This window comes from Salmo salar, chromosome ssa25 (genome assembly GCF_905237065.1).
Source record: "Salmo salar chromosome ssa25, Ssal_v3.1, whole genome shotgun sequence".
NCBI lineage: Eukaryota > Metazoa > Chordata > Actinopteri > Salmoniformes > Salmonidae > Salmo > Salmo salar.
In genome coordinates this window covers 32,726,594-32,738,467 of record NC_059466.1, presented here as the reverse complement: position 1 = coordinate 32,738,467, position 11,874 = coordinate 32,726,594, and the positions used below count along the sequence as shown (strand labels likewise).

At 47.2% G+C, this 11,874-nt stretch overlaps 1 protein-coding gene across 1 annotated transcript in view; it reads right to left on the bottom strand.

The window, feature by feature from the left end:
* Positions 1–11,874, bottom strand: part of LOC106586620 (anosmin-1) — a 79,344-nt gene that overhangs the window by 8,240 nt on the left and 59,230 nt on the right. The window contains exons 6-9 of the mRNA XM_014174105.2: positions 11,474–11,603; positions 3,777–3,982; positions 2,550–2,697; positions 2,003–2,140 (exon numbers count right to left, since the gene is read on the bottom strand). Of these exons, the coding sequence (XP_014029580.1) occupies positions 2,003–2,140; positions 2,550–2,697; positions 3,777–3,982; positions 11,474–11,603 (622 nt within the window). The remainder of the gene's footprint in view (positions 1–2,002; positions 2,141–2,549; positions 2,698–3,776; positions 3,983–11,473; positions 11,604–11,874) is intronic.

Sequence of the window (11,874 nt, the reverse complement as noted above, 5' to 3'; positions counted from 1 at the left end):
TCTCTCTCTCTCTCTCTCTCTCTCTCGTCTCTCTCGCTCTCTCTCTCTCGTCTCTCTCTCTCTCTCTCTCTCTCTCTCTCTCTCTCTCTCTCGCTCTCTCTCTCTCGTCTCTCTCTCTCTCTCTCTCTCTCTCTCTCTCTCTCTCTCTCTCTCTCTCTCTCTCTCTCTCTCTCTCTCTCTCTCTCTCTCTCTCTCTCTCTCTCTCTCTCTCTCTCTCTCTCTCTCTCTCTCTCTCTCTCTCTCTCTCTCTCTCTCTCTCTCTCTCTCGCTCCGTCTCTCTCTCTCTCTCGTCTCGTCTCTCTCTCTCTCTCCGCGTCCGTCTCTCTCTCTCCGTCGTCTCGTCTCTCTCTCTCTCTCGCGTCCGTCTCTCTCTCTCGCGTGCGTCTCTCTCTCTCTCTCTCTCTCTCCGCGTCCGTCTCTCTCTCTCTCTCTCCGTCCGTCTCTCTCTCTCTCTGCGTCCGTCCGTCTCTCTCTCTCTCCGCGTCCGTCCGTCTCTCTCTCTCTCCGCGTCTCCCTCTGTCTCCCCGCGTGCGTCTCTGTCTCCCCGCGTGCGTCTCTGTCTCCCCGCGTGCGTCTCTGTCTCCCCGCGTGCGTCTCTGTCTCCCCGCGTGCGTCTCTGTCTCCCCGCGTGCGTCTCTGTCTCCCCGCGTGCGTCTCTGTCTCTTTATCTGTGTGTCTCTCCCCGCATTAGTCTCTTGCCCTCTCCATCTCCCTGTGTGTCCATCTCCCTGTGTGTGTCTCTCTCTCCCTCCATGTGTGTTTCCCCGCGTGCGTCTCTCTCCTTCTCCATCCTCCCCCCGTCTGTGTCTCTCTTCCTCCCTCCCCGTGTCTGTCTCCCCGTGATTCACTACATCACCCTCTGAGACCAGATGTGTCACAATGTTGACCTTCCTCAAAATGAGCAAGTGCAGTAATCAGCAGCGTTGAGTTAACCTGTCCCTCAGTTTAAAGTTCTGAATACACAGAGTCTGATGAAGAGAAACCTGATCCTAGGTGTTCAGGGACCAGGTCCCGCTCTCACTCTCCAGTCCAGCTGTCTGCTTCCTCCTGTATAACCACGGTGGTCAGTGGCAGACCGAGAGCCATCCATCATCAACCCAGTTAGAGGCCGTGTCTGTGCCCACCACACCACCAGCCTGCCAGACTAGGACTGCTGCAGTGTAATGGAGTGGGCCCAGAACCAAGTCCAAAACACTCTGGGCTGAACGTGTGCTCAAGCCAGTCACAATCACTGAGCCCTGCTAACCACTCTGGACCAGGAAGACTCTCCAGCTCTTCTCAGTTGCTCTGTGATTCAGCAGAAGGCCTCATCACCAGGCTTCTCCTCTCCCCAGCCTGGGCATTTCTGCCTCCACTTCGTGGAGCTTGGCTTGGGCGATGACATATTAGCAACATAACATAGTCCAGTGAATTGGACTTGACAGGCTACCCTTGGAGCGCGCCTTTCAAGGTTTTCATATTTCCACTCTGGTCTTAATCGTGGGGGCTGGTGTACAAAGTCTAAGGAGGAGTACAAAGTCTAAGGAGTCTATGGACACTTATGCGATGATTTGTCTGTAATGCTTTAAATCTTTTACATCCTCCTGTGTGTTTCTGCAGGGTGACGTCAGGTCTTGTAAAACAAAACGGACAGTTTCAACACCAATATGAGAGACGGCTCTTATTAGCTACAGTTGTCAATAAGCTCCATCACCTCTTGTTCCCTGTGTTTATTGTTCTTCAGCTAACAGAACGTCCTAGACCTCCGCTCCTCCTGGTCCACGGTAGATTCACTCACCCTGCGCTCATATTACTCCAGTCAGACAAGGTTTCATTTAGTTGCAATATTAGCTACAATATTCAACAGCATTTTTCCAGATTGAACTTAACTGAGAATCATTCATATTCCGACATTAATTAGTCGATAAAAGGATTCAGGATGACTAATGAAGGAGAAATGATGTGGCAATTACAGTAGCGTAGGAGCCAAGACCCACATACAGAACAGGCATATGGTACATACCGCCCCGGTTCTTCCAGTAAACGCGGACCTGCAGCTGGCCGTCCTGGTAGAAGGGTGTGCCGACCTCCAGAGGGCCTGCCGGGCGCTTGCCCAGGGTGGAGCCAACTGGCATGATCACTTCCTTGGACACTGGTTTCACTTGGTTAGACAAAGAGAAGAAAGGTTAAGATCTAATTTCCAGTCCAGGTAATCTCAGAAAAGCGCAGAATGCAGCTTTAAGCTCTTATATGGGAAGGTTACAGTATGCTTAAACATCTATGGTCATACCAATAGTTATGCTAATAACTACTTTTAAATGTATTCATAAAAACTGCATCGAACAGCATCTTGATTTATCACCAAGTCCGATGAGCTCAGCCTCATCATTAACTCAATGCCATTTTACATTTATAGTTGAGTCATTTAGCAAACACTCTTATGCAGAGCGACTTACAGTTAGTTCATTCATCTTAAAATACTGTAGCTTGGTGGGACAACCACATATCTCAAATCATAGTAAGTACATTTTCCCTCAAAGTAGCTATCGGCATGCCCCATGATGCCTTACCTGAGCCATTGTTCTGGGAGGTGGTGCTGAAGTGGAGTGATGCCTTGGAGCTCTTCAGACGCACCTGACCCCAGTAGGTGACGGCCTGCAACTCCACCGTGTAGCTACTGTTGGTCAGCAGCCCCTCCAGATCCACCCAGCTCTGGGCCTGAAACCACAGAGACACCCACACATTGTCACCCACAGAGCCAACAGAGTAGACCATAACCATGTCCCTCAATCCAGTAGACTAGAACAGTCCTAACCCAAGCCTGGTGTGTGGGAATAAGAACCATCCTTATTGGGAACACATGTGCTGGTTTAAACCAACATGTAGAGAGATGAGACAGTGATAAGGTCTGTGTGAGGGAGCTGCATTATCCCCATTCCCTGGGGCTTCTTTATGGTGTGTTTAGGTCTCAGCATTCCTCCAGCAGCATGGGCCTGATAGGCTCCAGTTATTGACCGGCGCTTGTTTTGACATACCACCATCAGCAGGTAGCGTTCAAAGCCCTGCAGTCCCAGAGTGGAAACCAGTAGTACATGTGTCAATAGGTATCTGGTGTCTCCCAGCTTTCTCACCTCCACACCACATCTGCAACTGGTTACCAACACTCATTCAGGATTCTAAGTCAGACCACTTTCGCTGTCTAGACAATGGCGTTTTCGCTTTATTCACTATCAAAATTCTCTTCTTCATAGTGATGATAAGCTAAACAGACATTTGAGGCTATTGCACTTTTTATACCACTTAATTTGACAGTTTATTCATTGTTATCCAATTACTAAGAAACCACTGGGCTAAAGGCTCTGGGCTTATCCTAGTTTATTAGTGCTCCAAACAATAGTAACCTTGACAAATATGCATTAAGTTATCCAAAGAACACAATTGTGTGACACTGCATGATTTATCTAGCTGTAAATCAGGCACAAATGATATGTTGTGTTTTCTTTCAAAGCTTAACCAAGCGTTTAAGGGGAAATAAAGGAAAATAAAACAATGAGGTCAGCAGTGCATCGTGCTTCTTGAACAATAGCATTAAGAGTTTATGTAATCAAATGCGATCTGCCTCGCCTTGTATATGTTTTTCCATTGTGGGGCCTTTGGTTCTTATTTACAGTACAGAGAGTAGGTGAGTGGGGTTTAGATGGGTCTGGTCCAACCAGGCCAGCCCAGGCCCGCGGTCTCTAGCCTCCCAACCCGCCGACACATCACCCAGACAGGGGGAGAGAGGAGCCGATGCTTACCCCGTTGGTGGTCTTCCTCCTCTTTTTCTTGGATGGCACCAGGGACTTTCCAGGGACAGTCCAGCTCCAGAGGACTTTGTAGTGATGGACTGGGATGTCAGGCTCCTCAGGCAGGGTCCAGTTGAGACGGGCTGACACTGTCCCCTTGGCACCCAGCGTCATGTTGGTGACACGCAGGCTGGCTGGGCTGGGAGGGGCAGCAGGATCTGGAGAGAGACCAGGAACACAGTACTGTAAAGTCATGTCATTCACAGCAGCTCTCCTCTCTCCAGCTGTTTTTGCTTGTTCAGTTTGGGAGCGACGACAATAAGAGGCGTCAGAAAAGTGACAGCTGCAAGGTCTTCGTGGTGCTAATGATTGGCTTGTGATTCACAAACCCCCCCCCCCCCCAAAAAAAGTTTGTTATTAATTAGAAGGGACGATCAATTAAACACATTTCTGTGGTTATCTTGATAAAAAGCATGTCAGACATTTGGTTTAATGTGTCTAACCAGTTGAGAGTTTAGCAGGGCCTAGCCAGTATGATGGTGTAACGTAGTTAGTCCACTACTGACAATCAGTCATGAAATGTTATGACAGGTGTCATGTTATGTCTATGACAGCGTTATGCAGGACGGAGAGCTCAGGTCAAGGGTGACCAAACACATGCTGCGCACTTTGGCTCTACCCTCACATTCCATCTACTCCTCGACTCTCCCTACTGGGGGGGGCGTACAAGTAAGTAAGATTGGTGTTTTTGAGGCTGGCCAGATGGGGTCTGTCTCAGGATTTCTGGCAACTGCAGTGTACAGTAAAGTATGGATGTCAGACCGGTGGACCCAGGCAGGGCCAGGCAGTCAGAGGCAGGGGCAGGGCCAGATGCCAGACCAAAGGGAATTGGCTCTTAAGAAGATTATGGAGACTACAGCCCTGTTACGGACAGCTCCTCTCCCCTTCCTTCCCTCTCCCACTTGAAAGTGGGTCCATAACACTCTGGGCTGAACGTGTGCCCAACCTACTCACAAGAGACTGTTTCAGAGCAAACCAGCTGTTATCCATGCTATAAAAAATATGCAGCGAGAGTTTTTTGCAAAATGCCCAAACAAAGTATGGTGGTGCAAAATTGCAATCACTCCACACTGCCCTTTCCCACCTGGACAAAAGGAACACCTATGTGAGAACGCTATTCATTGAACACTGAGCTGTAGTTAACACCATAGTGCCCACGAAGCTCATCACTACGCTAAGGACCCTGGGACTAAACACCTCCCTCTGCAACTGGATCCTGGACTTCCTGACGGGCCGCCCCCAGGTTGTAAGGGTAGGCAACAACCCGTCTGCCACTCTGATCCTCAACACTGGGGCCCTTCAGGGGTGTGTACTTAGTCCCCTCCTGTACTCCCTGATCACCCACGACTGCGTGGCCAAACATGACACCAACACCATCATTAAGTTTGCTGACGACACAACAGTGGTAGGCCTGATCACCGACAACGATGAGACAGCCTATAGGGAGGAGGTCAGAGACCTGGCAGTGTGGTGCCACGACAACAACCTCTCCCTCAATGTGAGCAAGACAAAGGAGGTTATTGTGGAATAAAGGAAAAGGCAGGCCGAAACAGGCCCCCATTAACATCGACGGGGCTGTAGTGGAGCTGGTCGAGAATTTCAAGTTCCTTGGTGTCCACATCACCAACAAACTATCATGGTCCAAACACACCAAGACAGTCGTGAAGAGGGCACGACAAAACCTTTCCTCCCTCGGGAGACTGAAAAGATTTGGCATAGGTCCCCAGATCCTCAAATAGTTCTACAGCTGCACCATTGAGAGCATCCTAACCGGTTGCATCACTGCCTGGTATGGCAACTGCTCAGCATCTGACCATAAGGCGCTACAGAGGGTAGTGTGAAAGGCCCAGTACATCACTGGGGCCAAGCTCCCTGCCATCCAGGACCTATATAATAGGCGGTGTCAGATGAAAGCCCATAAAATTGTCAGAGACTCCAGTCACCCAAGTTCACTGCTACTACACGGCAAGCGGTACCGGAGAGCCAAGTCTGGGACCAAAAGGCTCTTTAACAGCTTCTACCCCCAAACCATAAGACTGCTGAACAATTAACCAAATGACCACCGTCTATTTACATCGACACCCCACCATTTGTTTTGTGCACTGCTGCTACTTGCTGTTTATTATCTATGCATAGTCACTACACCCCTACCTACATGTACAAATTAACAAACATGTACCCCCGCACACTGACTCGGTACCGGTACCCCCTGTATACAGCCTCCACACTGACTCGGTACCCCCTGCATACAGCCTCCACACTGACTCGGTACCCCCTGTATATAGCCTCCACACTGGTACCCCCTGTATACAGCCTCCACACTGGTACCCCCTGTATATAGCCACCACACTGACACCCCCTGTATATAGCCACCACACTGACACCCCCTGTATATAGCCACCACACTGACACCCCCTGTATACAGCCACCACACTGACACCCCCTGTATACAGCCTCCACACTGACACTCCCTGTATATAGCCTCCACACTGGTACCCCCTGTATACAGCCTCCACACTGGTACCCCCTGTATATAGCCTCCACACTGACACCCCCTGTATATAGCCACCACACTGACACCCCCTGTATACAGCCACCACACTGACACCCCCTGTATACAGCCTCCACACTGACACTCCCTGTATACAGCCTCCACACTGACACTCCCTGTATATAGCCTCCACACTGACACTCCCTGTATATAGCCTCCACACTGGTACCCCCTGTATACAGCCTCCACACTGACACCCCCTGTATACAGCCACCACACTGACACCCCCTGTATACAGCCTCCACACTGACACTCCCTGTATATAGCCTCCACACCGGTACCCCCTGTATATAGCCTCCACACCGGTACCCCCTGTATATAGCCTCCACACCGGTACCCCCTGTATATAGCCTCCACACCGGTACCCCCTGTATATAGCCTCCACACTGGTACCCCCTGTATATAGCCTCCACACTGACACCCCCTGTATATAGCCTCCACACCGGTACCCCCTGTATATAGCCTCCACACCGGTACCCCCGTATATAGCCTCCTTATTGTTATGTTGTGTTACTTTTTATAATTTTTTTTACTTATTTCATGGTAAGGTCTACACTTGTATTTCGTGCATGTGACAAATAAAGTTTGATTTGATTATCAGACTGAGCTATGTAAATAACAATGGAATGACAGAATTAGAATTAAAATCGCTCATCAAGTCCATGACAGCTCTCAACAACCCATCAACTTTGTGGGGCTGATGCGACTGATTGGAGGTCAGTTTTCAGGACTGCCGCAAAATCCTGTTTCCACCTGGTGTCTGACGTCAACAGCCTGTCAGAACACACAGGGGAGTACATGTTATTATAGATTAATAATAGTAGTCACATGTACAGGGTCGCAGGTGTAATTACAGGGTATAGTGAACATCTTAAGCTCCGAGCTCCAACAATGCAAGTCAAAGTGAAATAAAAAACAAAATGTAATAATTAAGAATATAATAAAATATATACATATTAACACTAACACTGGTAATGGGGGCGGGGGGAGGGCTGGAGTTGGAATAAGGCAGAGCAGGCAGCTGACTAGTGGTGGGTATTCAGCAGCCTGATGTTCTGGGGTAGAAGCTTTTGGCCAAGCTTCCAGTTTTTTCCATGATGCTCCTGTACTGCCCATGTCTTAGTGACGGAAGCGGGGAGAACAGGCCATGGCTCGGGTAGCCCAGGTCCCTGATGATCTTCTTGGCATTCCTGCGACACCTGGTGTTGTAGGTGTCCAGGAGGGCAGTCAGTGTGCACCGATTGGTGCGTTTGGCTGTAGCGCCTTGCGGTCCGCGGCAGTGGAGTTAACTACCAGGCTGTGATGCAGGCCGACTGTATGCTCTCAATGGTGCTCCTGTAGAACACTGAGGCCCCTCTTGGACAGGCAAAATGTCATGCCTTCTTCACAACGGTGGCAGTGTGGTTTGACCATTTCAGCTGCTCGAAAATGAGTACGCCGAGGAACTACGTTTTTTACCGTTTCCATGGAGGCCCTGTCGATGAGGATGGGGATGTGCCAAATCTGTAAATTTAAATACATTCATTAGGCCCTAATCTATGGATTTCACCTGACTGGGGATAGGTCCACCCACTGGGGAGCCAGTCCCAGCCAACCAGAATAAGTTTTTCCCCCCACAAAGTGATTTATTACAGACAGAAATACTCCTCAGTTTCATTAGCTGTCCGGGTGGCTTGTCTCAGATAATCCCCCAGGTGAAGAAGCCGGATGTGGAGGTCCTGGGGTTGCGTGGTTATACGTGGTCTGCAGTTGTGAGGCCGGTTGGACGTACTGTCAAATTCTCTAAAATGACTTATAGTAGAAAAATTTACATTGAATTCTCTGGCAACAGATTTGGTGGACCTTCCAGTAGTCAGCATGCCAATTGCACACTCCCTCAAAACATCTGTGGCATTGTGTTGTGACAAAACTGTACATTTTAGAGTGCACCTGTGTGGTGCACCTGTGTAATCAGCTTCTTGATATGCCACACCTGTCAGGTGGATGAATTATCTTGGCAAATTTGTGTGTATGGAAAATGTCTGGGATCTTTCATTTCAGCTCATGAAACATGGGACCAACACTTTACACGATGCATTTATATCGGGGCTCTCCTCAGCAGCTCAGAATCGTTGTTGTGCTCGAAGCGTGAGAAAAAGGTGTTTAGCTGTTCCGTGATCGTTAGGAACCACTGCCACATATGCCTGGTGTCCGACTCGCTGAATTGCTCCTCCACTTTTTCCCTATACTTGTGTTTCGCCATCTTGATCGATCTTCATAGGTAGTATTTGTGCTGTTTAACCTGTTAGGGCTAGGGGGCAGTATTGACACGGCTGGATAAAAAAACATACCCGATTTAATCTGGTTACCACTCCTACCCAGTAACTAGAATATGCATATACTTATTACATATGGATAGAAAACACCCTAAATTTTCTAAAACTGTTTGAATGGTGTCTGTGAGTATAACAGAAGTCATTTGGCAGGCAAAACCCTGAGACATTTTCTGACAGGAAGTGGATACCTGATGTGTTGTATTACCTTTAAACCTATCCCATTGAAAAACACAGGGGCTGAGGAATATTTTGGCACTTCCTATTGCTTCCACTAGATGTCACCAGCCGTTACAAAGTGTTTTGAGTCTTCTGGAGGGAGATCTGACCGAACAAGAGCCATGGAACGATGATGGCCCATTAGACACCTGGCGCGCGAGTTCATGTTGGGTACCCTCGTTCCAATACGTTATAAAAGAGTATGCATTCGTCCACCTTGAATATTATTCATGTTCTGGTTAAAAAAGGCCCTAATGATTTATGCTATACAATGTTTGACATGTTTGAACGAACGTAAATATATTTTTTCCCCTCGTTCATGACGAGAAGTCCGGCTGGCTTAGATCATGTGCTAACAAGACGGAGATTTTTGGACATAAATGATGAGCTTTTTTGAACAAAACTACATTCGTTATGGACCTGTGATACCTGGAAGTGACATCTGATGAAGAGAATCAAAGGTAATGGATTATTTACATAGTATTTTCGATTTTAGATCTCCCCAACATGACGTCTAGTCTGTATCGCAACGCGTATTTTTCTTGGCGCAGTGCTCAGATTATTGCAAAGTGTGATTTCCCAGTAAGGTTATTTTTAAATCTGGCAAGTTGATTGCGTTCAAGAGATGTAAATCTATAATTCTTTAAATAACAATATAATATTTTACCAATGTTTTCTAATTTTAATTATTTAATTAGTGGTGCTGACTTGACTGCCGGTTATTGGAGGGAAACGATTTCCTCAACATCAATGCCATAGTAAAACGCTGTTTTTGGATATAAATATGAACTTGATAGAACTAAAAATGCATGCATTGTCTAACATAATGTCCTAGGAGTGTCATCTGATGGAGATTGTAAAAGGTTAGTGCATCATTTTAGCTGGTTTTATGGTTTTGGTGACCCTGTCTTTGAATTGACAAAACATTACACACAACTCTTGTAAATGTACTGTCCTAACATACTCTAAATTTATGCTTTCGCCGTAAAACCTTTTTGAAATCGTAAAACGTGGTTAGATTAAGGAGATGTTTATCTTTCAAAGGGTGTAAAATAGTTGTATGTTTGAAAAATTTGAATTTTGACATTTATTTGGATTCAAATTTGCCGCTCTTGAAATGCACCTGCTGTTGATGGAGTGCACCACGGGTGGCACGCTAGCGTCCCACCTAGCCCATAGAGGTTAACCATACTAATAGAAATGACCAGGAAGGTCCTTCAGGTAGCATGTAATGTACCACTACCACCAAACCGGTGGCCTAGCGGTTAAGAGCGTGGGGCCAGTAACCAAAAGGTCGCTGGTTCGAATCCCTAAACAGACTAGTTGAAAAATATGTTGATTTGCCCTTGAGCAAGGCACTTAACCCTAATTGCTCCTGTAAGTCGCTCTGAATAAGAGCGTATGCTAAATTACTCAAATGTAAGGTGGTTTGTATTTTTGTTCCCTGGTGAGTATTCCACTAATATCTTATCATAGCTATGCATATTGAAGATCAAGACAAAGGTGGTTACTACTTGACAAAAGCTCTACCCAAAGGCATGTTGGTAAAGCAAACGCGAGAACTCAGACATAGGGTCAAATCCTGTTCAACTTGATCTCAGTGCACTGCAGTACGCTACGCACAGCTCTCCCTGTACACCAACAGAGCCTATCTGCTCGACATCAGATCAAATCTAGACACAATATTATTCAAACCTGTGATCTACGGGAATTCCACAACAATTGGCCAGGTGCTTTAACAAATGCCATCTACGGTGCTATTTAGAGCTATTTAGTGTCATTCAATGTGGGAACACACAGCGCAGTACAGGCATCAGCACAACCCTACAGTCAGCCATCAAACTCAGTGCTAATTTGTAGCACAGATCTGAAGCACTGAGCAGCCTACCTTACCTCATTCTCCATGGAAGCCAGACAACAACTTACATGCAGTTGAAACCTGCAATATCCTGACTAACTCAGACATATTACATGTTAGATGGCTGTAAAGAGGGAAAAGCCCACCTTTGAAGAGCTACACGTACAAAAGGTCTGGCTGCAACACTATGCAGAAAAGAACATGTTCTGCACTCAGGGGTTTCTGATGACTCTCTGTGCTCTGTTTGGCATCAGTGTGAATTGACAACTTTATGATCAGAAGGGCGAGGAATGCTTAGGGAATGCTAATCAGATTTGAGGTTCAGGTTTGCTAGGTAGGGAGAAAAAAGAAATCAAGGCTTACGTATGCTTGTGATGGATTTTTAAGACATCGTGCCAAAATCATTTAGCTATTTGCTTGCAATAAATTAGCATTGCGGGTGTGAATAATCTGTAATGTACAGAGTGTATGTATGTATGTTTCTGCAGAGTGGGTTTTCCTCAGTGCATGCAATATACAGAAAACACAATATGTACATGCACATGTGTAACAAAATGGGTCAATGGGCCGTTACTGAGGAAAATCATGTTGTAAAGGACTGTCCCACCTGTTCCTAGGCCTTGACTGTAGCAAAGAGAGAGGATAGGGTGTCACACAGGAACTGACACCCATTGCAGGGGCCCCACACACACACTCAGACGTAGCCTACCTCTGGAGGAGCGGAAGTGCTTGCTGGGGGCAGTAAACCCACGGGTCCCATGCACATTGACGGCCGCAACTCTGAACTGGTACCATCTGCTGGCTCTGATGTCAGCCAGTTGGACGCGCTCCTCTGTAGTCTGAGGGACAGATGGGAGAGAGCAGGCACACAGGGGTCAGAAGTCACACAGGGTCACAACTTTTGTGAGTGTTGCTGCAACAGTCATCTGTCTGTTTCTCCTTGCCAAACTTTCAAAGACACTGACTGTAAGGAATGTGCAACAGTGTCAGGCAGTCTGAATGACAGCTGTGGAGGAGCACCCTGACTTTCTCACATCTATCTCGTGTGATGAAAATATTCGTTTTAGGGTTTGTTTTTCCCCCCAAAGAATGAATCACAGATTTTTTGTT